Source organism: Somniosus microcephalus, chromosome 8, assembly GCF_052327205.1.
Source record: "Somniosus microcephalus isolate GS21.2 chromosome 8, FLI_Smic_1.0, whole genome shotgun sequence".
Lineage (NCBI taxonomy): Eukaryota > Metazoa > Chordata > Chondrichthyes > Squaliformes > Somniosidae > Somniosus > Somniosus microcephalus.
The window spans coordinates 267,987,887-268,014,738 of NC_140994.1; the positions used below are offsets into that span (position 1 = coordinate 267,987,887).

General features: G+C 49.5%; 1 protein-coding gene across 2 annotated transcripts in view; it reads right to left on the reverse strand.

Annotated features, from left to right (window-relative positions):
- Positions 1-26,852, reverse strand: part of flt4 (fms related receptor tyrosine kinase 4) — a 361,767-nt gene that overhangs the window by 150,456 nt on the left and 184,459 nt on the right. Inside the window, exons 1-3 of one of the 2 annotated variants that reach the window (XM_085996054.1) lie at positions 11,355-11,691; positions 8,434-8,564; positions 794-962 (exon numbers count right to left, since the gene is read on the reverse strand). In XM_085996054.1, coding sequence (XP_085852180.1) covers positions 794-899 — 106 coding nt within the window. In that variant the 5' untranslated portion in view covers positions 900-962; positions 8,434-8,564; positions 11,355-11,691. Of the gene's footprint in view, positions 1-793; positions 963-8,433; positions 8,565-11,354; positions 11,692-26,852 lie in introns of those variants that run through there. The other variant, XM_085996053.1, reaches the window with a different exon arrangement.

Below are 26,852 nucleotides of genomic sequence, written 5' to 3' on the forward strand. Positions count from 1 at the left end.
CTAGTCGTGGGCAGAATATGGGCATAGAAATTCCTGTTGCCAATTTTAGTGGATGGTTGATGAACGTGTTTCTCCCTCCAATTGTCTTCAGTGGAGATGTTCGCCCATTTAAGGTAAACTGAAGAATGACTTAGGCCGGGAATTTCCTCAGAGCTGCTCCCGCTCCGACAGTGAAACTTCGACGGAGGTTTAGCAGAAACCCCTTTCACGGGCGAATGGAACGCCTGTCTCTGTGCGATTGGTGAATATCACAGCAGCTTTCACTGTGACAGTACAGTGCACCAACCGAGCTAATGGGCGTGTTTGGCCACTGGACTGATGATAGGCAACATGGATCGCAAGCTTTCTGATCTTTAACTGAATGCCAAGATACGACCGCAGCAGCAATTGCTGTGAGCTCTGGACAAAGACACAGTGAGAGAGATTTGGTTAGGAATTCTGCACCCGAGGTGTTAGATTGCATCGAAAAGATGATCATGGTTAAAAAGGCACAGAGGCATTCGTGTCTTCAACTCTGCTCTTCTCTGCTCTCTTTGATTCCTGTCTTCTTATCTTTGCCCTCCTTGCCTGTCCTATGTGATTTGTGAGTGTTTTTTTCTCTCGCTTTCTCAGTGCGATGGAGGATGGATGTACCGAGCATTCACAGCGCCAGCGAAAGCCCTCTATTAAAAAGTATAACCAGGTTCCCAAGTGGGCGAGGGTGGAGGAAAGAATGTGAGGGAATACTGGCTCTGCGCATTCGGTCGCAGAATTTTAAACCTGGGCAGAAATAGACAAGAAACAGGAGTCTTACCTGTAACCTGGATAATGTAGGGCGCAGTAGAGTAGGTCCTGTCACCAATGACCGTTTCACAAGTTATGAACAGCAAGTTTTCCAGCCTGTATCGGGGGACGACCATGCCCTCTTTATTATTCCACCGCACGCTGTGTCCATCTGGGTAAATGATTGACCTTGTGGAACCCTATCGGGTTACGACCAAAGGAAAATTGATTAGATGGATCGAAGCAGGAACTGGGACAGCTTGCTCCGATCTATTAGTAGAGAGACCAGGCTGTTAAAGGGAGGGTACTACCCAAAGGTTTTGTCCAACAATAAGTTGTAATAATCCCACCGCCCCCCCCACAGGGTACAATATTTGGAAAAGACTGCAGTTGATGCTGAGTCGCTTAACTCCTTTAAAATTGGTGCTGGAGAGATATGTGGCTGGAACAGGGATCAGAGCCGACAGGGAGAGGACAGACTGAGATAATCAAAGCCCCAATGGAACGCAATGCAACTGGGGTGGGAGGGAGGAGCAGGCCAGTGTTAAATAGTGGAGATATGGGGATCGATGAGTATTCTGGACTTCTGTTTAGATTGTTCATGGGCTGTGGGAGGAGTTTAAATGGGTGGGTAGAGTCCATGATAGGGGAGAGTGTACATGGGCTGTGGGAGGAGATTAAATGGGTGGGTAGAGTCCATGATAGGGGAGAGTGTACATGGGCTGTGGGAGGAGATTAAATGGGTGGGTAGAGTCCATGATAGGGGAGAGTGTACATGGACTGTGGGAGGAGATTAAATGGGTGGGTAGAGTCCATGATAGGGGAGAGTGTACATGGGCTGTGGGAGGAGATTAAATGGGTGGGGAGATTCCATGATAGGGGAGAGTGTACATGGGCTGTGGGAGGAGATTAAATGGGTGGGTAGAGTCCATGATAGGGGAGAGTGTACATGGGCTGTGGGAGGAGATTAAATGGCGGGGGAGATTCCATGATAGGGGAGAGTGTACATGGGCTGTGGGAGGAGATTAAATGGGTGGGTAGAGTCCATGATAGGGGAGAGTGTACATGGGCTGTGGGAGGAGATTCAATGGGTGGGTAGAGTCCATGATAGGGGAGAGTGTACATGGGCTGTAGGAGGAGATTCAATGGGTGGGTAGAGTCCATGATAGGATAGATCATTCAGGCTTGGGCTGTTAGTAACAAGTAACATTCGTGCCACACAAGTGCCAGGCAATGACTATCTCCAACAAGAGTCTAACCACCGCCTCTTGACATTCAACAGCATTACCATCACTGAATCCCCCAACATCAACATCCTAGGGGCCACCATTGACCAGGAAGGATGTTCCCGTAGGCGGGGAAGTCCAGAACCAGGGGTCACAGTCTAAGGATAAGGGGTAAGCCATTTAGGACAGAAATGAGGAGGAATTTCTTCACCCAGAGAGTGGTGAACCTGTGGAATTCTCTACCACAGAAGTCAGTTGAGGCCAATTCATTAAATATATTCAAGAAGGAGTTGGATATATTTCTTAAGGCTAAAGGGATCAAGGGATATGGGGAGAAGGCAGGGACAGGGTACTGAATTTGGATGATCAGCCATGATCTCATTAAATGGCGGAGCAGGCTCGAGGGGCCGAATGGCCTACTCCTGCTCCTATCTTCTATGTTTCTATGTTTCTAAGTAGTGGTGAACGGTTGTTTTTCAGACTGGAGGGAAGTATATAGTGGTGTTTCTCAGAACCACTGATCTTTGATACGTATTAATGACCTAGACTTGGGGTACTGGGCATGAATTCAAAGATGATATGATACGACATTAGGAAATGTAACAAACAGTGAGGAGGACAGTAACAGACTTCAGGAGGACACAGACAGACTGGTGAAATGGGCGGACACATGGCTGATGAAATTTAACACAGAGAAGGGTGAAGTGATACATTTTGGTAGGAAAAATGAGGAGCGGCAAAATAAACTAAATGGTGCAATTTTAAAGGGGGTTCAGGAACCGAGAGAGCTGGGGGTGTATGTACACAAATTGTTGAAGGTGGCAGGGCAGGTTGAGAAGGCTGTTAAAAAGCATACGGGATCCTGGGCTTCATTAATAGAGGCACAGGGCAGGATTCTCATTGGGCCATGGAGGCGGGATTGGAGGCGTTGGGGGGGGTTAAAATCCCGAAATCAGGGGTCCCGACCCCTTCCCGCACCCAAACCCGCCTCCATGCCAGTTTCAAAGGAGGCGGGTACCCGCCCCGCACTGGGACCCGCCTACCCGAGGCGGGAAGGGGATTAGTGCCAATTAACTGCCTGTTACAGGTAGTTAACAGGCAGTTTTTAGCCTAATCCCTATTTTTAAGGTTGAAGTGTGGGATTCCCGACAGCTCCAAACCACGCCAAGTTAGAGGAGGCGGGCCGTCGGGTTGAAGGACTTGGAGGGGTCGAGATGTCGGTGTTCAGGTGAGTGATGTGTGCATGAGTGCAAAGGTAAGTGTGTTTGGTGTGTCTAAAGTGATGAAATAAGTTTTACATACCTTTTCTTACCTTTACAGCCTTCCTTCCTTTAGGTCTCGGGAGTCCCTCATCTCACCGGCACAGAAAGCAGAATGGCTGCAAACTGTCAAAAGTGACAGCCTTCAGCTTTCTGTGCAGGAGAGATTTCTAACTGAGTCTGTGTAGAAGGACTCAGGTTAGAAGTAAGACTGTCAGTGTTTGACCGCTTCAAACAGCTGTCAAACGCTGATATTTCATCTGTCAAAAGCTCTTGACAGATGAAATATCCAATTTATGACATCACCTGTTGCTGGGTGGCCCTTAATTGGCCTGCTGAGCCCGCTGGGCGGGCTCAACAAGGTCAATCAAGTTAAAATCGCGTGGATTGGCCGCATCTCGATGGAGGCGGGACTACAACCCCGAAAGTTGTAGTCCTGCCTCCTTCCCGACTCCTGAGTTAAATTCCTGCCCAAAGAGTACAAAAACAAGGAAGTTATGCTGAATCTTCATAAATAACCCGTTAGGCCCCAGCTGGAGAATTGTGTCCGATTCTGAACACCACACTTTAGGAAGGATGTGAAGACCTTGGAGAGGGTGCAGAGGAGATTTACTAGAATGGTTCCAGGGATGAGGGACTTCAGATATGTGGAGAGACTGGAGAAGCTGGGGTTGTTCTCCTTAGAGCAGAGAAGGTTGAGAGGAGATTTAATAAAGGCCTCTAGTTTTGGACTCCCCACAAGTGGAAATATTTTCACTCTGCCCACCCTATCAAACCCCTTCATAATCCTAAAGACCTCAATCAGGTCACCCCTCAGCCTTCTCCTTTCTAGAGAAAAGAGCCCCAGCCTGCTCATCCTTTCCTGATGAGTATATCCTCCCAGTTCTGGTATCATCCTTCTTTTTTGCACCTTCTCCAGTGCCTCTCTATCCTTTTTATAATATGGAGACCAGAACTTGAAGCGTGGTCTAACCAAAGTATATACAAGTTTAAAATAACGTCTCTGCTTTATAATTCTATCCCTCTAGAAATGAACCCCAGTGCTTGGTTTGCTTTTTTCTCCATAACCTTATTAACCTGGGTCGCTCCTTTTAGTGATTTGTGTATCTTTAGCCCTAGATCCCTCTACTCCTCGACCCATTTGGACTCTTAGGGGGAGAAATTCGGTTGGTTGCGCCACCGATTAATGCCTAAAGAGGCCGAGAAGTGGGGCGTTAGCCAATTTCCGGGCGGGCGCAAGGCGCTTAGCGCCTCGCCCCATATTGAGCATGCATTTAGCGCCGGCACTAAATCTTAGCGCCCGCTCATGGGCGCAGGCTGATTATGATGTCATTTGAGTGTGCAACGCCTTTTGGGCGCCCCGGACTGGAAATTCAGTGGCGCCCCCCTCCGTAGCGCCTGGCACGAATAGTGACAGCTTACCTGGACCTTACCAAGTCGCTCTTGGGCTGGAGGAGCGTTATTTAAAGGGGACTGGTGTGGTTTAAAAGCAGCAGCCATTTTTGGATCACAACTTCCTCGAGAGCTACAAAGAGTTGCTGAGCTGCACACTGAGAGCCATTTGACCACTGAGCCAGCGCAGGCAGACGATCTTCAGCCTTCTGACCATCACCTTGCTGTTGGTGAGCATTGACAACGGGGGACCTTCCTGTGGGCACTTATTATGGGGGCTGCATTGGAGGGGAACGTCCTGCTGCTGAATCATCTGGAAAGGGCACTGAGATGCTGGGAGAGGGGGGCGGGCATGGCCAGACGGAGGAGGGCCAACAGACGTCGCCACAGCAGACCTTACGCTGGCAGGGTTTTCCGACAGCAGTTTTCCTACATGAACATGCCGGAGGAGCAGTGTGTCAGAAGGCTGCGATTTAGAAAGGAGGTGGTGACTGAGCTGTGCCAGCTGCTTCAGCCAGAGCTGCAGCCTCAGATAAGGTGCAGGACATCTCTGTCGGCGGCTGAGAAGATGACTGCTGGCCTGAACTTCTACGCGAGCGGCTCTTCTCAGGCTGCGCGTCAGAGGCTGATCAGAAGTAACTTCTAGGCCCCTCTCACGGAATGCTTGCTGCCATTCCAAGAACAGGAATGAAACCGGTCTGATACCCCCAAGCCTGTGAAGGGCAAGATGCATGTAAATAGCAGGCATGGCCATTGTAAATGAAGAAAGTGTTTCATTACACAAAATGTGGTTCCTTCAAACATGAGAAAGCTATGGCAACAGAAAGCAAAACTAATACACTGACACATAACTGCCTCTCACACCCGGGAGACTGTCCAAAACATAAATCACATTCCGACCATCTTCCTTGGCCTTGATTCCACTGCGCCAACCAAAGCATCCAATGCCCCATCAGTGAGGCGTTCCGCCCTCTGCCTCACCCTTTCCATGTCTTGCTAGGCTGGTGCGCCACAGGTAGGCTCCCACCGCTTTGAAGGCCTACAAGGCAGTGAGTGTGTCTGGTGATGCCAATTGACCTGCCCCTTTAAGAGCTGGCCGGCGCCACTGTGTCTCAGGGAAAGTGATTATTGACAGCACCCTCGCTGCGCCCCGCCGCCGCGAAATTGGGTTGCGCCGCCGGGTTAGCGCCTTAAGAGTAGCGTGCAGCGCCTGATTTAGCGCCGCAATCACCTTTAGGGGCGCTGCAACCCAATATCGCGCCAGGTGGCGCTAAATCGCAACTGGCGCTAGGCTTTGCGCTTCGCCAGAACTAGCGCCCCAAACGGGGCTATACCCAATTTCTAGGCCTTATTATCCAAAGTGTGTGTGACCTCCTTATTCTTCCTACCAAAATGCACCACCTCACACTTACCTATATTGAAATTCATTTGCTAGTTACATGCCCATTCTGCAAGTTTATTAATGTCTTCCTGTATTTTGTCGCAGTTCTCTTCTGTATTAACTATTCCTCCAATTTGGCATCATCCGCAAATTTCGAAATTGTACTTCCGATTCCCTAGTCCAAATCATTAATGAAAGTTGTGAACAATGGTGGTCCCCTATCCCTGTGGCACGCCACCTCCCACCTTTTGACAGTCTGAGTACCTACCCTTAATCCCTACTCTCTGTTTTGTAGCCCGCTTGCTATCCATTCTGCTACTCGGCCCCTGACTCCACCTGCTCTGACCTTAGTCATGAGTCTACTATGCGGCACCTTGTCGAAGGCCTTTTGAAAATTCAAATATATTGGCCCAGAAATTCGGGTCGGAGGCTTCCCGCGGGTGCAAGCCCCCGACCTGCACTTACCTAGCGCGCCGGCCGTTGAGCTGTGGGCCCGCGTGGGATTCCGATCCGGGACCTGGTCCAGCTGCCGGCGCGCAGTGCTTGCGTATCCCAGGGGCGCAGTTAGTTCGAAGCGTCCCCTGGGATCACGTGGGCCATGGAGAGCCAATGGTAGCGGGGAATGCTCCATTCATAAAACTGACAGGAAGAGCTGTCAAACCTATAAATACTTTAAGCCCCTAAACCTCAAATAAAAATTTTTTTAAATCAAATTTTTAAAATAACTATAAATTATATAAAATAACTGTTACAATAATTTACATTTTTGAAAAAATTAATTACATTTTCTAACGGGGCTAAAAATAAACTTACCTTTCTTTAAAGTGTTTAAAAATAATAAACCTGTGGAAAAGATGTTTTAATTTTAATTAATTCACCACTTACCTTGTTAAAAGCAGGCCTTGTGCCTGCTTTTTAAAAGTGTAACTCCTGGAGACTTACCTTCCCGGAAAAACCTGCAAAAAAACGGACGTTCCAGGCGTACGCGCTGCCTCTCCGGTGTACGCGCTGCCTCTCCGGCGCACGCGTTCGACCTCTGAACCTCTTCCTTTAAGGGAACGGAAGTTCCGGCTTCCCGCGCATGCGCGGTGCATGCATGAAACCGGCACTTTCGTTGGGCCTACGGGTGAGTACCCAGCGCGTACTCACCCGTGGGGACCCGAATTTCTGGGCCATTATATCACCTACATTAACCTTGTCAACTCTTTGTTTCTTCTTCAAAGAATTCCATAAGGTTGGTCAAGCATGACTTTCCCCTCGGAAATCCGTGCGGACTGCTCTCGATTTTATTTTTGGTTTCTACGGGGGAAAAATTCGGTTGCTTTGCGCTTCCCGTTAGCTTCCCTCTTGGGGGGCTAGCACTCAATTTCAGCCGCGGGGGTGCTAATTTTTCCGGGGCGCTACCCGCCGAAGTTAGCGCCCCAAAGGGGGCGCGACTGAATTTCTCCCCCTATATGTTTTTCTACATAAGAATTAGGAGCAGGAGTCGGCCATACGGCCCCTCGAGCCTGCTCCACCATTCAATGAGATCACGGCTGATCTTCTACCTCAACTCCACTTTCCCACCCGATCCCCATATCCCTCGATTCCCCTAGAGTCCAAAAATCTATCGATCTCAGCCTTGAACATACTCAATGACTGAGCCTCCACAGCCCTCTGGGGTAGAGAATTCCAAAGATTCACCACCCTCTGAGTGAAGAAATTTCTCCTGAGGCAGAAGATCAGCCGTGATCTCATTGAATGGCGGAGCAGGCTCGAGGGGCCGAAGGGCCTAGTCCTGCTCCTATTTCTTATGTTCTTATGTACAGAAATGCGAGTTGTTGTTGGAAGAAAATTGGAAAAATACCTGATGTAAGAAAACTAGTAGGCACTTGGTCTAAGCGTTAAACAAAGCTTTAATCAACTGTTTTACAACATGGAGGTCTAGTTGTGTCCTTCACTAGTTCCTGTTAAGAATGTCCTGCACAAGCTGGGCCCGTGCCCGAGTATTTATACTCTCCCTGGACAGTGCCACCTGCAGGCCGCTCAGTATTATTTCCGAAGCCTTTCTTTCAATTCAATTCAATTCAATTTTATTTGTTATATATGCAGCAGACATATGTACTGCACAATGAAATGTTGATTTTTATGAGTCCTCCCAACATTGGAATAAATATGGCATAGCAATGATAAAAATACTAATAGAAATACAGTAATAATAAATAAGACAACAGTAATAAATAATAATAAATTATTTGTTCATAAGTCTTATGGCCTGGGGTAGAAGCTGTTTCGAAACCTGCTGGTACCAAAACAGCTTCTACCCCCAGGCCATAAGGCTCATGAACGAATAATTTATTATTATTTATTACATGAATGACTAATTCATGTCAATACCTGTGACAGTAAAACACACGAGGACGAAGGGACTCACCTCCCGCAGAGTGACGTTGAGGTACGGAATGGACACCAGGCAAGGCACGGTGATGGCCGGGACGTTTACGATCAATACTTGCAGTGCTTGGGTACCGTTGGGCGAAGGGTTGAGAAACGGGTTCTGGAAGTCTGAAAATAACGAAGTAACAATGACATTTTACACAATAATAAAACCTACAGGTGGCAGGTTCAGGTCCCTCGCTGCAAACTCTGCCGACGCAGCGAGAGTGTCGCGCCCTCAACTTGCGTGATAAACCCGCGCAATCACCAATCTCCCTCTATAACAACAGAAAATGCTGGAAACACTCAGCAGGCCAGGCAGCATCTGTGGAGAGAGAAACAGAGTCAACGGTTCAGGTCGATGACCCTTCGTCAGAACTGGAAAAAGTTGGAGATGTGACAGGTTTTTAAGCAAATGTAAGGGGCGGGGAGAGGGGGGGAGGGGGAGGACAGAACAAAAGGGAAGATCTGTGAAAAGAGACAAATGGAAAACCCGTCGGAGAGAAAAGCAGAACTTCTTCAAGGTGGGCAATCCTAGAAGGGAAGTGGCAGTGAACCAAACACTAATATAATAGCAAAATACTGCGGATGCTGGGAATCTGATATAAAAACAGAGAATGCTGGAAACACTCAGCAGGTCAGGCAGCATCTGTGGAGAGAGAAACAGAGTTAACGTTTCAGGTCGATGACCCTTCGTCAGAACTGGAACAAGTTGGAGATGGAACAATTCTTCCTCTCCGTTTCTTGTCCGCTCTGCTGCCTGTTGCTACCGGTGAGCTCGCCGGTCACAGCCCTGGGTCCAAGCACCAGGAACAACGCAAGCACAGCCCCACCAGAGGTAGGACTTGCCTGGTCTACCTAGCCATCATCTCCGGAACTCTGCGCTCCTCCAACTCAGGCCTCTTGTCCATTCCCGATGTCCATCACTTCGCCATTGGCGGCCGCGCCTTCAGCCGTCTAGCTCCTAAGGTCTGGAATTTCCTCCCTAAACCTGTGAGGCGCCTGATTTAACGCTCCAATCACCTCCCGGGGGCGATAAAAGCCAAGTTTGCTGTCGGAGGCGATAATTAGCGCCAGGCGCTAAACTTTACGCACGGCCGATAATGGCGCCCCAAACGGGGCGATACTGAATTTTTCCCCCGATGTCTCTATTAATGAAGCCAAGAACCCCGTGTGCTTTGTTTAACAGCCTCTTCACCTTGTCCTACCGCCTTCAGCGATTGGTGGAAATAAACCGCCAGGATGTTGGTAGGTATCGAGGCAAGGGAACAAATCGCAGGTTGGGTAGTGTCGTGGTTCTGTTACTGGACGACTGATCCAGAGGCCTGGATGAACCCAAATCTCTCACATTATCTGGGCTAATAATCCGGAGATCGTAAGTTCAAATCCCAACGTGGCAGTTTGAGAATCTGAATTCAGTTTTAAAAATCTGTAAATAAAAAGCTGGTCTCAGTAAAAGTGACCGCGAGGCTGTTGGACTGTTGTAAAAATCCAACCGGTTCACTGATGTCCCTTTCGGGAAGGAAACCTGCCGTCCTTACCCGGTCTGGGCCTATATGTGACTCTAGTCCCACAACCAACGTGTGTGACTCTTAACTGCCCTGTGAAGTGGCCAAGCGAGACATAAGAACATAAGAAATAGGAGCAGGAGTAGGCCAATCGGCCCCTCGAGCCTGCTCCGCCATTCAATAAGATCATGGCTGATCTGATCCTAACCGCCAATCTACTATCACAGAACCATCTCCTGAATCTAACAGAATTAGACACACGAAATAGGAGCAGGATCAGGCTACACGGCCCCTGGGCCCGCTCTGCTACCCACAGGGCCATGACCGATCCGAACCTAGACTCATGTCCAAATTCCTGCCCGCTCCCCGTAACCTTTAATTCCCTTTACTTCTAGGAAACTGTCTATTTCTGTTTTAAATTTATGTAATGATGTAGCTTCTACAGCTTTTTGGGGCAGCATATTCCATGGACCTACCACCCTCTGAGTGAAGTAGTTCCTCCTCATCTCAGTTTTGAAAGAGCAGCCCCTTATTCTAAGACTATGCCCCCTAGTTCTAGTTTCACCCATCATCGGGAACATCCTCCCTGCATCCAAACGATCCAACCCCTTCACAATCTTATATGTTTCAATAAGATCGCCTCTCATTCTTCTGAACTCCAATGAGTAGAGTCCCAATCTACTCAACCTCTCCTCATATGTCCATCCCCTCATCCCCGGGATTAACCGAGTGAACCTTCTTTGTACTGACTCGAGAGCAAATATGTCTTTTCTTAAGTATGGACACCAAAACTGTATGCTCTGTACACTCAGTTTGTATCAAACCCGCTCCCAGCGGTTCAAGAAGGCGGCCCACCCCCACCTTCTCAGGGCAACTGGGGATGGGCAATAAATGCCGGCCTTGCCAGCGACGCCCACATCCCGAGAGTGAACTTAAAAAAACAACAAGAATGCAGCAAAATCGCTCAGAGGATGAGTGTTTCTCTCGCGTGTTGTTGGACACGAGGACAGTCTGCTGTTGGGGCCAAAACTGCACCAAACACCGTTTGAAAAGAATCTGCTTTTTCAATGACTTTAGGAAGCGGACAATAAGACCATTCTTGGAGTCGACTTTCAATTCCCTCTCCCAGCAGAAAAATATCACTTTGTTTCCTCTTTCTTCTTTTTGTACAAGATCCAAGCTGCGGCTCGAAAGTGCAGCTCTGTAAACAAAGTGGGGAAGGAAGACATCCCGTCCGCGCTCCCCCGGGACCCCCACAAGGACACGGCTTCGCTGTCTGTGTGCAAACACACGGCCGGAGATTCCTGTCCCCGAGTCCAGTCCTGCCCGGGCTGTTTCGATTCTATTATTCGAGTGTCTGTCGCACGCCAAGGTTCAGCGGTTGGACAAAAAAAAACCCTTTCAACTTCACCTTCCCTAATCCATCGTCGTGCTGCCCGACCCCTCTGTACGTGTCACTGGCACTCCACACCTCTCCTGGGCTGTACTTCAGCCCAAGGTTGAGGCTTCGGCCTGCTCTTTCAGGAAACGTACGCAGTTTAACATCACCAGATGAGTTTATAAATAAATGTGCATTTAAATGTCCTGCTTTTCAAATTCCCTCCATGGCCTCCTCGCCCCCTCCCTGTCTCTGTGACCTCCTCCAGCCCCACAACCCTCTGAGATCTCTGCGCTCCTCTAATTCTGGCCTCTTGCGCACCCCCCGAGTTTAATCGCTCCGCCATTGGCGGCCGTGCCTTCAGCCGCCTGGGCCCTGAGCTCTGGAATTCCCTCCCTAAACCTCTCCGCCTCTCTCTCCTCCTTTAAGGCTCTGCTTAAAACCTCCCGCTTTGACCAAGCTTTTGGTCACCTGTCCTAATATCTCCTTATGTGGCTCGGTGTCAAATTTTTCCTGATTTACGCTCCTGTGAAGCGCCTAGGGACATATTATTATGTTAATGGTGCTATATAAATACAGGGTTGTTGTTGATCTTGTTTTAATGTAATTCGCTGTCTTCACTCCTACCCCCATTGTTCTCCTCACCTCAATGCACTGAATCTTGCTGGGGTTCAGTTCCAGATACCAGCTGCCCTCTGGTGTTGGAGCACTGGCAGCTATTTGACTGTTGAGGCATCGCAGCTGAGCCTGATCCCGTCCTCACACTCGCACTTTTCAGCAGCAGTCACTGGATAGTGACCGGGGCAAGAATCATAGAATGACACAGCACAGAACGAGGCCATTCGGCCCATCGTGCCTGTGCCAGCTCTTTGAAAGAGCTCTCCAATTAGTCCCACTTCCCCCTGCTCTTTCCCCAGAGCCCTCCAAATTTTTTCCTCTTCAAGTATTTATCCAATTCCCTTTTGAAAGTTACTGTTGAATCTGCTTCCACCGCCCTTTCAGGCAGCGCGTTCCAGATCACAACAACTCGCTGCGTAAAAAAAATGTCCTCATCTCCCCTCTGGTTCTTTTGCCAATCACCTTCAATCTGTGTCCTCTGGTTACCGACCCTCCTGCCACTGGAAACAGTTTCTCCTTATTTATTCAATCGAAACTCCTCATCAAAACCTTCTATAATTTTGAACAACTCTATTAAATCTCCACTTAATCTTCTCTGCTCCAAGGAGAACAAGCCCAGCTTCTCCAGTCTATCCACAAAACTGAAGTCCCTCATCCCTGGGACCATTCTGGTAAATCCCCTCCGCACCCTCTCCAAGGCCTCGACATCCTTCCCAAAGTGCGGTGCCCAGAATTGGACACAATACTCCAGCTGAGGCCTAACCAGTGTTTTATAAAGGGTTTAGCATAACGTCCTCGCTTTTGTACTCTATTCCTCTATTAATAAAACTCAGGATCTCATATGCTTTTCCTAAACAGCCTCCTCAACTTGTCCTGTCTAAGATTTGTGTACATACCCCCCACCCTGTCGCTCTGTTCACACCCCCCCTTTAACATTGTACCCTTTAGTTTATATTGCCTCTCCTGTGTCTGTGCCGGCTCTTTGAAGGATGTTTATGATGGCCGGGGAGTCCAGAACCAGGGGTCACAGTCTAAGGATAAGGGGTAAGCCATTTAGGACAGAGATGAGGAGGAATTTCTTCACCCAGAGAGTGGTGAACCTGTGGAATTCTCTACCACAGAGGGCAGTGGAGGCCAGTTCATTAAATATATTCAAAAAAGAGTTGGATATATTTCTTAAGGCTAAAGGGATCAAGGGATATGGGGAGAAGGCAGCGACAGGGTACTGAATTTGGATGGTCAGCCATGATCTCATTGAATGGCGGAGCAGGCTCGAGGGGTCGAATAGCCTACTCCTGCTCCTATCTTCTATGTTTCTATGTTTCATTCTTTCTACCAAATTGCATCACTTCACACTTCACTGCTTTAAATTTCTTCTGCCACGTGCCCGCCCATTCCAGCAGTTATAAGGTAGGCAAAGCCCCACAAACAGCAGATGAGATAAAGGGCCAGTTAATCGAATTCTTGGTGGTGTTGGTTTAGGGAGGAATATTGACGGGACACCGGGAGAACTCCCCTGATCTTTTTCTTCAGATTTTGAAGAACCGGGTCTCGTAAAGTTGTCTTTGAATTCTCTAAAGCCTTTCACTTACTCAACTTCTGCAGGGAGGGAGGGGGGGCGGGTGGGGGCGGTGGTGATGGGGGGTTAAGTACAAACAGCTCTCCTCCCTCCCTCATCAATATTCCCCAAAGACCACCAAGACCCTCCCAACTCTTTCCTTTATTTCAGCGTGCGTTGGTGTCGATCCGCTGCGCCAAGATACAGAAGGGGAACGTGGCCTCCAGTGAAGCTTTGATGATTAAAACTACCCTTGGGCCAAGATTACAAAACGAACCTTCAAAGCTCTGCAAGAGCCACAATGGAGTTTAATTTCCTCCCAACATCCTAAAGGACTGATGCAAGTCAAGGAATCACAAACACTCGGCACGGCCTGATAGCTTGCAACATTCTACCGGCCCATAAGAATCCGACTGAATTCCGATATCCCGGTTTTTTTTTCTCCCCTGGTGAGGTTGACGCGTTCCTGGGAATGTTGCCCTCGCCCCTTGCAGATAGTTGGAGTCTGTTCTCGGCAGGGCTTTGATCTGGGAGCAGGTTGGAAGGAGGCGCTCGGGCGGATGGGCTGCCCGGGGCTCTGGGAGCAACTTTCTTGGCATTCTTCAGGCAAGCTGAGCGGAAACTGGATTGTGCGAGGAGTCTGAGGAGCAGAGCGGGAAGCCCCCTCACCACACCGAGACAATGTCAGTGTCTGAATAACAGAGTGCAGTGAGGGAAGAGTCAATGTTTTCAACATCGGACCGTGGCTGTAACTTCCCCACCCCCCTCCTGCTGCCCAGACACAACCCGCTGGCTCCTGGGGTTTCTGTTCAGGACACATGTTCGGGTTTAGTTATTTATCAACCAATTTGCCAGCCCTTGTCCCCTGAAGGCAGCGACTCCTTCTGGGGGTGCGGGGGTGAGGGGGGGGGGAACAGGAAGAGTACCACAGACCCCCCACCACCAATACCTCAATACTGGGGCCACTCTTCCGTTTGAAACATGAGTGAGGACAGGCTCGGCAACTATGGAGCACCTCACGGGCAAGTCTGATTCTGCACCTCCTCACTCTCCCACACTCTCACACTCTCACAGAAACACCCTCACACTCACACACTGAAACACATACTCTCACACTCACACACTTTCACACTCACACACTGAAACACACACTCTCACACTCACACACTTTCACACTCACACACGCTCACACTCTCACAGAAACACTCACACTCACACACTCCCACACTGAAACACACACTCCCACACTCTCACACTGAAACACACACTCCCACACTCTCACACTGAAACACACACTCCCACACTCTCACACTGAAACACACACTCCCACACTCTCACACTGAAACACACACTCCCACACTCTCACACTGAAACACACACTCCCACACTCACACACTGAAACACACACTCCCACACTCACTCACTGAAACACACTCACACACACTCACATACACACTCACTCACTGAAACACACACACACTCACATACACACACACACACACTCACTCACACTCACACACACTCACTCACTGAAACACACTCACTCACACTCACACTCACACACACACACTCACTGAAACACACGCACACTCACATACACACACACACACTCATTCACACTCACACTCACACACACACACTCACTGAAACACACGCACACTCACACACTTTCACACTCACACACTGAAACACACACTCTCACACTCACACACTTTCACACTCACACACGCTCACACTCTCACAGAAACACTCACACTCACACACTCCCACACTGAAACACACACTCCCACACTCTCACACTGAAACACACACTCCCACACTCTCACACTGAAACACACACTCCCACACTCTCACACTGAAACACACACTCCCACACTCTCACACTGAAACACACACTCCCACACTCTCACACTGAAACACACACTCCCACACTCACACACTGAAACACACACTCCCACACTCACTCACTGAAACACACTCACACACACTCACATACACACTCACTCACTGAAACACACACACACTCACATACACACACACACACACTCACTCACACTCACACACACTCACTCACTGAAACACACTCACTCACACTCACACTCACACACACACACTCACTGAAACACACGCACACTCACATACACACACACACACTCATTCACACTCACACTCACACACACACACTCACTGAAACACACGCACACTCACACACTTTCACACTCACACACTGAAACACACACTCTCACACTCACACACTTTCACACTCACACACGCTCACACTCTCACAGAAACACTCACACTCACACACTCCCACACTGAAACACACACTCCCACACTCTCACACTGAAACACACACTCCCACACTCTCACACTGAAACACACACTCCCACACTCTCACACTGAAACACACACTCCCACACTCTCACACTGAAACACACACTCCCACACTCTCACACTGAAACACACACTCCCACACTCACACACTGAAACACACACTCCCACACTCACTCACTGAAACACACTCACACACACTCACATACACACTCACTCACTGAAACACACACACACTCACATACACACACACACACACTCACTCACACTCACACACACTCACTCACTGAAACACACTCACTCACACTCACACTCACACACACACACTCACTGAAACACACGCACACTCACATACACACACACACACTCATTCACACTCACACTCACACACACACACTCACTGAAACACACGCACACTCACACACACACAAACACAAGCAGGCATGTAAATACACACAGGCACACACTTCCAGTGAGACTCACTGAATAACAAGCAGAGAATATCCCCCAGCTGATCTTCTCCCGAGTCCAGTAGACGAGTTAAATGCTGACACAAGCTGCCTTGGCTGGGATCCGCTCACTCCGCAGGGGCCAGGGTGGACCTTATGATCTGCGTTGCCCAACACACACCAGGCAGCATATTCTCCTCATGTGTTTACTGTTGCTTACTTGAGAAGATGGGTAACTGGGTGAGATTGAGGTCACTCAAAAAGGGGTAGGCTGGGTGGGCCGAATGGCCTTTTCCTGTTCCTACGAATCCTTCTGTTCTAAACAAATCCATCAGGTCGACGTATTGTAGAAAGGCATCACTATCTGTGGAGGTCACATTCCAAGCTCCCCAAAGGTCCATTAAAAAAACTTTCAGCATCGAAGGGTTAAAGTCCGGCTGTGGATTTGGGCCTTTTGGACTCTATGGGGGGAAAAATTCAGTTGTTTGCACCTCCCATTAGCGCCTTAAGAGGGCGCTAATGGGGCGCAAAGCAACTAGCGCCCGGGCGCGGCGATGTTTGCGCTGCTCGCGAAATTAACCAGACATTTTGCGGCGGCGCTAAACACTACCGCCACGATCTCCTGCGCCGGGAGATTGTGACATCAGTCGAGTGTGCAACGCCCCGGTAGCGCCCCGGACCGGATATTGAGTGGCGCCCCCTGCCTTACCGCCGGCCGCTAGCAATGACAGGTTGAGGGGAGCGTTTTGTAGTCAGGAAGGGACTGGGGGAGCGCTATTTAAAGGCGACCGCTTCCTGCCGTTTTTTGTCGGCGACATTTTTGCACCACGCATTCTGAGAGAGAGAGAGAGAGAGACTTCTGGAGAGATTCAACGCTGTGTGAAGGAGTTTTGGGTACTGAGCAGCACTTTGCAGGTTCATTTTGATTTGCCCTTCCTTGTATCGATTTAGAAGAGACTGTGGGGGCTGCACTCGGAGCTCTTTCCCTGGGCCTCTCCATTGTTCTTTCCAGCAGATTTGATGTACGGGTCTCTCCAGGCCCAGATTCAAGGCTGCAATGAGCAGGGTGTGGATGGAGAGCAAGATCGACCCTCCCCTTTAAGAACTGGCCGGCGCCAGTGTGTCTGTGTTCCATTGCTGACTGACATCACGTGAGCTTCGCCAGCGCTCTGAGGTAGCGCCTCGCTCCTCGGCCTTTGCGCCTTAAGACAGGTGTGAAGCGCCTGATTTAGCGCTCCAATCACCTCCAGGGGCGATAAAAGCCAAGTTTGCAGTCGGAGGTGATAATTAGCGTCAGGCGCTAAACTTGGCGCCCGGCCGATAATCGCGCCCCAAACGGGGCGATACTGAATTTTTTCCCCTATAAGTTCAGTTATTTACCACTTGTCAACCTTTCAGGCTTTAACATCAGTAAACCAGCCATCACCTCCAGTCAGTGTAGCCAACCCAGGTCGGGCATATTCCTGGAGTTTTCATAACATGACCAATCACCCCGCCCACTCCAACAGACTTTTCTCGCCCTATCATCAATATTTTTATAACTAAAAATGAAAATAGAAACACAATTTTGTTTAACGCTCCAATTAATTTTCTCCCAGCTCACTCGCAGCCGTGTCCAGGAGATGAATCTTTGATTCCTGGAGCCTCCAAGGCAGTCCAGGAGGGTTGGTGAAGTTAGAGGAAGGTTTTACTCATGTTCCTTCTGATACCATGCAGTGGTGAAGGTACTCCCACAGTGCTGTTAGGGAGCGAGTTCCAGGATTTTGACCCAGCGACGATGAAGGATCGGCGATATATTTCCAAGTCAGGATGGTGTGTGACTTGGAGGGGAACTTGGAGGTGGTGGTGTTCCCATGTGCCTGCTGTCCTTGTCCTTCTAGGTGGAAGAGGTCGCGGGTTTGGGAGGTGCTGCTGAAGAAGCCTTGGCGAGTTGCTGCAGTGCATCTTGTAGATGGTACACACTGCAGCCACGGTGCGCCGGTGGTGGAGGGAGTGAATGTTTAAGGTGGTGGATGGGGTGCCAATCAAGCGGGCTGCTTTGTCCTGGATGGTGTCGAGCTTCTTGAGTGTTGTTGGAGCTGCACTCATCCAGGCAAGTGGAGAGTATTCCATCACACTCCTTACTTGTGCCTTGTAGATGGTGGGCAGTGTCGTGTATTGATTGCGAGTTTGACACCAGTTAATACGGTAATGTAATGTGCATTGCATTATGGGAATTACCCAGGAAAGCTGCAGTCAGCCATTTTACACAATAAAGAGAAGATTGCAGTTAGAAGCCTGTCTGCCTGATTCAATGCATTCATACAACATTGGCGACGAGGATAACGAACGGAATTATTTTAAATAGTTGGTTGCCCAAGTTTTAGTTAGCTAGGATGGAGAAGACCGGCATTCAAAATTTTGCATGCTTCGCCGAGCCAGCCACGTTGGGTCCAAGATGGACGAGGTGGTTAACGTCTTTTGAGCTTTATGCCGACGGCAAAGGACTCATTATCGACGATACCTCTACAGCTGCCATGAAGCAGTGGAGAAGAGCTCTACTTCTACACCTAGCAGGACCAGATGTCCAGGATATCTTTTCGACTCTACCAGACACAGGAGAGCCAGCAGACTACACGGCGGCGGTTAGTGCTTTGAATCACTACTTCGTGCCCCAGGTCAACGCAGCATTTGCTAGACAGACTTTTCATAAGTTGTCCCAGAAGACAGGTGAGACTGTGCAACAATTTGCTACTCGCTTGCGGCAGGCTGCTAAAGACTGTGCTTTTGGGGGGATGCGGATAATCAAATAAGAGACGCTATCCTGAGTAGGTGCACGTCAGACTATGTGCGGAGGAAATTGCTAGAGGAAGGGCATGATCTAACGCTCGCCCGCACGTTACAATTGGCCTCACTATGTGGAAACGTCGAGGAGCAGATGTCAGCCATGTCATGTACAGAGAAGGCGGAGACAGATACTGTTCGTCGTGTTAAACAGAAAAGAGGGTATTATGCGAAAAGCTCGACAGAGAAACCAAAGGGAAATGGCGATAGGAACGAAAGGAAATGTTACAGATGTGGACACACAGACCACATGGGCAGAGATCCAAAATGCCCAGCACGCGGACAAACGTGTCATAAGTGCAAGGGAAAGGATCATTTCTCCAAAGTATGCTGCACAAAGGATACAAAGAAACAGTGTGAACAATGTAGAGGAACAAAATTACTTTGCATTTGCTGTTACTGGAAATAACGTGACAGAGAGACTTACCTTTTGTGTGGGGGGAGTAAACCTGAGAATGTTAATTGATTCGGGTGCAACTAATAATGTGATAGATGAGAATACATGGGAAGGATTAAAGTCAGAACACATTAAGTGTCAGTCACATGTCCCTAAGACAGAGAGAAAGTTATTCTCTTATGCTTCTAGCCGACCACTGTCAGTTAAAGGTGTATCCACATGTGGGATTACAATAGGTAAGAGAACTGAGCAGGCGGAGTTCATTGTGGTTAAAGGCCATGGAGAGCTGTTGCTAGGAAGGGAGACAGCCATGAAACTGGGAGTTTTAAAAATAGGCGCAGATGTCTCAGCTGTGGTAGATGTAAGACAGCTACTAGAACAGCGGTATCCAAAGGTGTTCCAGGGAGTAGGAAGGCTGAACACAAAACAGATCAGTTTGTATGTCGACCCACAAGTGAAGCCTGTGGCCCAGCCACTCAGGCGTATACCATTCAACTTAAGGGGGGCAGTAGAGGCCAAAATAAAACAATTGAGGGACATGGACATTATCGCACCTGTAACTGGTCCCACCCCATGGGTAAATCCTGTGGTTATTGTACCAAAAGTGGATAAGGATGTAAGGTTATGCCTAGACATGAGACGAGCAAACCAGGCAATAGTGAGGGAACGATATCCAATCCCCACCGTTGATGAGATACTCCAAGGTATGAACGGCTCGACGGTGTTTAGTAAGCTAGACCTGAAGTGGGGTTATCACCAGCTAGAACTGACCCCTGAGTCACGAGAAATCACAACGTTTGCAGTACATAACGGAGTATACAGGTACAAGAGGCTGATATTCGGTGTATCTTCAGCTAGTGAGCAATATCAGCACGAGATAGCTAATGCCTTAGCTGGAATAGAGGGTGTTGAAAACATCTCAGACGACATTATCGTGCATGCACACGACCAGGAAACGCACGACAGACGCCTGCACACTGTCATGACCAGACTAATGGAAAGTGGACTGACACTAAACTCAGAGAAGTGCCAATTCAACATGGACCAATTGATTTTCATGGGAATCCTGTTGTCTGAAAAGGGCATCGGACCAACAGCAGAGAGAGTGCGAGCGGTGGCAGAAGCTCGGGAACCAGAGAATGCTACAGAGGTGAGGAGTTTCTTGGGACTCCTTGGGTACAGTAGCAGATTCATCCCGCAGTTTGCAACGCTATCAGAGCCACTGCGACGCCTGACGAGAAAAGACACACCATTTAAAGTTGGATCACAACAGAGACAGTCATTCAGTGCACTCAAGGAAGAGTTGGCCAGAGCCGGCACTTTAGCATATTTTGATAAGGACGCACCAACCAAGGTGATAGCAGATGCCAGTCCTGTAGGTTTAGGTGCAGTACTAGTTCAGGACCAACAGGGACAAGAGGTGCCGATATGCTTTGTAAGTCGTAGTTTAACAGACTGTGAGAGGAAATACTCTCAAACAGAGAGAGAGGCCTTAGCTCTTGTATGGGCTTGTGAGAGGCTGCATCCATGTGTATGGCCGAAAATTTAACTTGGTAACTGACCATAAGCCATTACAAGTGATATACGGCCCACACTCTAAACCCTGTGCCCGTATAGAGAGATGGGTACTTAGATTACAACCGTACGATTTTAAGGTGATACACATTCCAGGCAAGCAAAACATTGCAGACCCACTGTCACGATTGCTGGGGGAGACAGCAAAACAGGAGAGACATTCTCATGGCTCAGATGAATATGTGAGATTTGTAGCTGTGAGTGCGACACCAAAAGCACTCACTACTAGAGAGGTGGAGGAAGCCTCTGCTACCGACCCAGAGCTGATTGAGGTACGGAAGGCAATCACAAACGGACATTTTTAGAACTGTAAAGCTTATGTAACAATTGCAAACGAGCTGGGGGGCACAGTGGCATAGTGGTTAGCACTGTTGCCTCACAGCGCCAGGGACCCGGGTTCAAATCTGGCCTCGGGCGACTGTCTGTGTGGAGTTTGCACATTCTCCCTGTGTTTGCGTGGGTTTTCTCCGGGTGCTCCGGTTTCCTCCCACAGTCCAAAGATGTGCAGGTTAGGTTGATTTGGCTATGATAAATTGACCCTTAGTGTTAGGGGGTTAAATACGTGGGGTTACAGGGATAGGGTGGGATATGTGTCGGTGCAGGCTCGATGGGCCGAAATGGCCTCTATCTGCACTGTAGATTCTGTGATTCTGTAGTGGGGTACCTAGTTCTTTGGGGAACACGCATCGTGCTACCCACAGTGTTACATGCACGAGCCCTGGTGTTAGCACATGAAGGACACTTGGGAATAGTTGGAACAAAGCAACATCTCAGAACCAAGGTTTGGTGGCCTGGCATGTGTATTGATTTCTTTGTGGGTTCAATGATGAGACATTTATGAAAGAGAATGTCTTTTAATCCAAAGTCTGTTCAACTCTTTATACAGCATTTACAGGAGACATTATGCTAGTGATGCATCTAGAACGAAACTGAAACTAAACTGAACTGCCTTGCTTGTCTCGGTCACATGACCTCTGCTGGTCAGGCATAAGTAATCAATACCTGCAAACATGCTATTAAGGCATCATAATCGAACAGGCAAATACCATCTCTATTTGCTGGGTTCAATGATGAGACATTTATGAAAGAGAATGTCTTTTAATCCAAAGTCTGTTCAACTCTTTATACAGCATTTACAGGAGACATTATGCTAGTGATGCATCTAGAACGAAACTGAAACTAAACTAGACTGCCTTGCTTGTCTCGGTCACATGACCTCTGCTGCTCAGGCATAAGTAATCAATACCTGCAAACATGCTATTAAGGCATCATAATCGAACCATCTTTATTTGCTGATATCATTACAGCATGGACAAGGCAGCTGACAAACACTGTAAAGCGTGCCACGGCTGTCAGATAGTAGCCAGACCCGACCCACCTGAACCGTTGAGACCAACACCATTACCGGAGGGCCCCTGGCAGGATGTAGCTATAGACTTACTGGGACCCTTGCCATCCAACCACTCCATTCTTGTGGTAGTTGATTATTATAGTCGCTACTATGAATACGACATCATGATCTCCACAACAACCGAGAAGGTTATTGATAGTTTAGAGTCAATCTTCAGCCATCATGGTTTGCCAATCACCTGCAAATCTGATAATGGTCCCCAATTCCGATCTGAATTATTCAAAGAATACTGTGAAAACAACGGGATCAAACACCTGAAAACGACAGCAAAATGGGCTCAGGCTAACGGAGAAGTCGAGCGCCAGAATGCATCGCTGATGAAAAGAATCAGAATTGCTCAGTTAGAAGGACTAGATTGGAAACGTGAACTTAGAAAATATGTGACTGTGTACAGGAGCATTGACCATGCCACGACAGGAAAGGGCCCGGCAGAGCTGCTCTTTAAACGGAAAATGAAAGGAAAGCTGCCAGACATCACAGAGTCGCGCGCAGACATGGAAGTACGTGACCGGGACGCAGAACAAAAAGGCAAGTCCAAACTGTACGCAGATGAACAGTGGAGAACACAATACTCAGAGGTGGAAGTTGGCGACACGGTGCTGGTACAGCAGGACAAAGTGGACAAGTTCACCACTCCTTTTAATGCCACACCACACAAAGTTTTGAGTAAAACGGAGTCAAGTAGTAGTAGAATCTCCAGAAGGAGCACGCTACTCGAGAAACACTACGTTTGTGAAGAAATACAGAACCAATGGACCAAAGGAGACACTCCATGAGCAGGAGGAAACACAAGGGACTGAGGACAGTATAGTAGACCCTGACACACATACCACTGTGACACAGGCACCAACATGTCAGACATACCCAATACAGCCAGACCTCAAAGGGTTAAAGGAAAACCCCAAAGACTGTCTGATTATGTCACAACATAAACTGTGCGAGAACTGCATGGGTGATGTTAAATGTTTAAACCTGGGAATTATTTAGTTGTGTGGTAAGACACAAGTTTGTAAAAAGTTTATAAACCAAACAAGTTATGCAGTGTTATTGTAAGCAACTGTTTGTAAACTGCAAGTTTGTTTCCAAGGAAAAGGGGGATGTCGTGTATTGATTGCGAGTTTGACACCAGTCAATACGGTAATGTAATGTGCATTGCATTATGGGAATTACCCGGGAAAGCGGCAGTCGGCCATTTTACCAATAAAGAGAAGATTGCAGTTCGAAGCCGGTCTGCCTGACTCTGTGCTTTAATGCGTTCATTCAACAGGCAGGTTTGTGAAGGAGGTCACAGGACTGGAGGCAGGAGGACATCAGCAGTAAAAGAAAGTCTCGCATTTCTCCAGCGCCTTTCACCACCTCAGGACGCCCCAAAGTGCTTTACAGCCAATGAAGTACTTTTGAAGTGTGGTCACTGTTGTAATGTAGGAAACACGGCAGCCAATTTGGGCACAGCAAACTCCCATAAACAGCAATGTGATGATGACCAGATAATCTGTTATAGTGATGTTGGTTGAGGGATAAATATTGGCCCCAGGACACCGGGGAGAACTCCCCCTGCTCTTCTTCAAAATAGTGCCATGGGATCTTTTACATCCACCTGAGAGAGCAGACGGGGCCTCGGTTTAACATCACATCAGTAAAACAGCACCTCCAACAGAGCAGCACCCACTCAGTACTGCCCCTCCGACAGTGCAGCGCTCCCTCAGTACTGCCCCTCCGACAGTGCAGTGCTCCCTCAGTACTGCCCCTCCGACAGTGCAGCACTCCTGCAGTACTGCCCCTCTGACAGTGCAGCGCTCCCTCAGTACTGACCCACCGACAGTGCAGCGCTCCCTCAGTACTGCCCCTCCGACAGTGCGGCGCTCCCTCAGTACTGCCCCTCCGACAGTGCGGCGCTCCCTCAGTACTGCCCCTCTGACAGTGCAGCGCTCCCTCAGTACTGCCCCTCTGACAGTGCAGCGCTCCCTCAGTACTGCCCCTCCGACAGTGCGGCACTCGCTCAGTACTGCCCCTCTGACAGTGCGGCACTCCCTCAGTACTGCCCCTCCGACAGTGCAGTGCTCCCTCAGTACTGCCCCTCCGAAAATGCGGCGCTGCTTCAGTACTGCCCCTCTGACAGTGTGACGCTCCCTCAGTACTGCCCCTCCGACAGTGCAGTGCTCCCTCAGTACTGCCCCTGACAGTGCAGCGCTCCCTCAGTACTGCCCCTCCGACAGTGCAGCACTCCTGCAGTACTGCCCCTCTGACAGTGCAGCGCTCCCTCAGTACTGACCCCCCGACAGTGCAGCGCTCCCTCAGTACTGCCCCTCCGACAGTGCGGCGCTCCCTCAGTACTGCCCCTCCGACAGTGCGGCGCTCCCTCAGTACTGCCCCTCCGACAGTGCGGCGCTCCCTCAGTACTGCCCCTCTGACAGTGCAGCGCTCCCTCAGTAATGCCCCTCTGACAGTGCAGCACTCCCTCAGTACTGCCCCTCTGACAGTGCAGCGCTCCCTCAGTACTGCCCCTCCGACAGTGCGGCACTCGCTCAGTACTGCCCCTCTGACAGTGCGGCACTCCCTCAGTACTGCCCCTCCGACAGTGCAGTGCTCCCTCAGTACTGCCCCTCCGAAAATGCGGCGCTGCTTCAGTACTGCCCCTCTGATAGTGTGACACTCCCTCAGTATTGCCCCTCCGACAGTGCGGCGCTCCCTCAGTACTGCCCCTCCGACAGTGTCAGCCCTCCCTCAGTACTGCCCCTCCGACAGTGCGGCGCTCCATTCGGTACTGCCCCTCCGACAGTGCGGAGCTCGCTCAGGACTGACCCTCCGACAGTGCAGCACGCCCTCAGTACTGCCCCTCCGACAGTGCGGCGCTCCCTCAGTACTGCCCCTCCGACAGTGCAGCGCTCCCTCAGTACTGCCCCCTCCGACAATGCAGCGATCCCTCAGTCCTGCCCCTCCGACAGTGTCAGCCCTCCCTCAGTACAGCCCCGCCGACAGTGCGGCGCTCCATTCAGTACTGCCCCTCCGACAGTGCGGCACGCCCTCAGTACTGCCCCTCCGACAGCGCGGGGCTCCCTCAGTACTGCCCCTCCGACAGTGCAGCGCTCCCTCAGTACTGCCCCTCCAACAGTGCAGCGCTCCCTCAGTACTGCCCCTCTGACAGTGCGGCACTCCCTCAGTACTGCCCCTCCGACAGTGCGGCACTCCCTCAGTACTGCCCCTCTGACAGTGCAGTGCTCCCTCACTACTGCCCCTCTGACAGTGTGGCACTCCCTCAGTACTGCCCCTCCGACAGCGCGGGGCTCCCTCAGTACTGCCCCTCCGACAGCGCGGGGCTCCCTCAGTACTGCCCCTCCAACAGTGCGGCTCTGCCTCAGTACTGCCCCTCCGACAGTGCGGCACTCCCTCAGTACTGCCCCTCTGACAGTGCAGCCCTCCCTCAGTACTGCCCCTCCGACAGTGCAGCACTCCCTCAGTACTGCATTGGAGTGTCAGCCTAGATTTTTGTGCTCAAGTCTCTGGAGTGGGACTTGAACCCACAACCTTCTGACTCAGAGGCGAGGGTGCTGCCCACTGAGCCACGGCTGATATCAGTGCTATACTGTGATATTCAGCACAATACCGCTCTGTTCCTGCCAGTGGACTGAATGGACATGGGCTCCCATATTCCCTAATCACTGAATAATATCATATTTCTTACTTGTATCATCCTCATTCACGCTCACATCACCTCAAGGCTGATTATCTCCAAAACAAATGAGACGTTAAACCGAGGCCCCGTCTGCCCTCTCAGGTGGACATAATGTCATGAATCTTATCATGACTCATGAAGTAACACTGGGCGGCCAGCTGGTGGCACCGTCCAAGGAGTATAAATACTCGGGCGTGGGCCCAGCTTGCTCAGGATGTTTCTGTAACCAGGAACTAGTGATTGTAACTAGAAATCTCATGGTTTTGAAACAGTTGATTAAAGCCTTGTTTTATTCTCAGCCAAGTGCTCAGTAGTTTTTTTACATCACATAAAATATCCCCCTATTTTGAAGAAGAGCAGGAGTTCTCCCCGGTGATCTGGCCAATCTTCCTCCCTCAACCCACTTCACTAAAAGGGGTTTCTCCCTGATTAATCTTCAGCTTGCTGTGTGCTGGTCTTGTCTAAGACCAACAGGAGCTACACTTCGAGGCTATTCATTATCTGTGAGGCCCTTTCTGGAGTTTTTGAGAGAGGTGATAAAATGCTGATAAATACAAGTCACCTATCTCTGGTCAGGATTTTTTGATCAACAGTTTTTAAAGCCAACAGCACACTGAGAACTTCAAGACGCACCTCGTCACGAAGCAAAATACAAACACATGCATTTTATTTAATGCCCCTGGTTGTGGTTAGCAC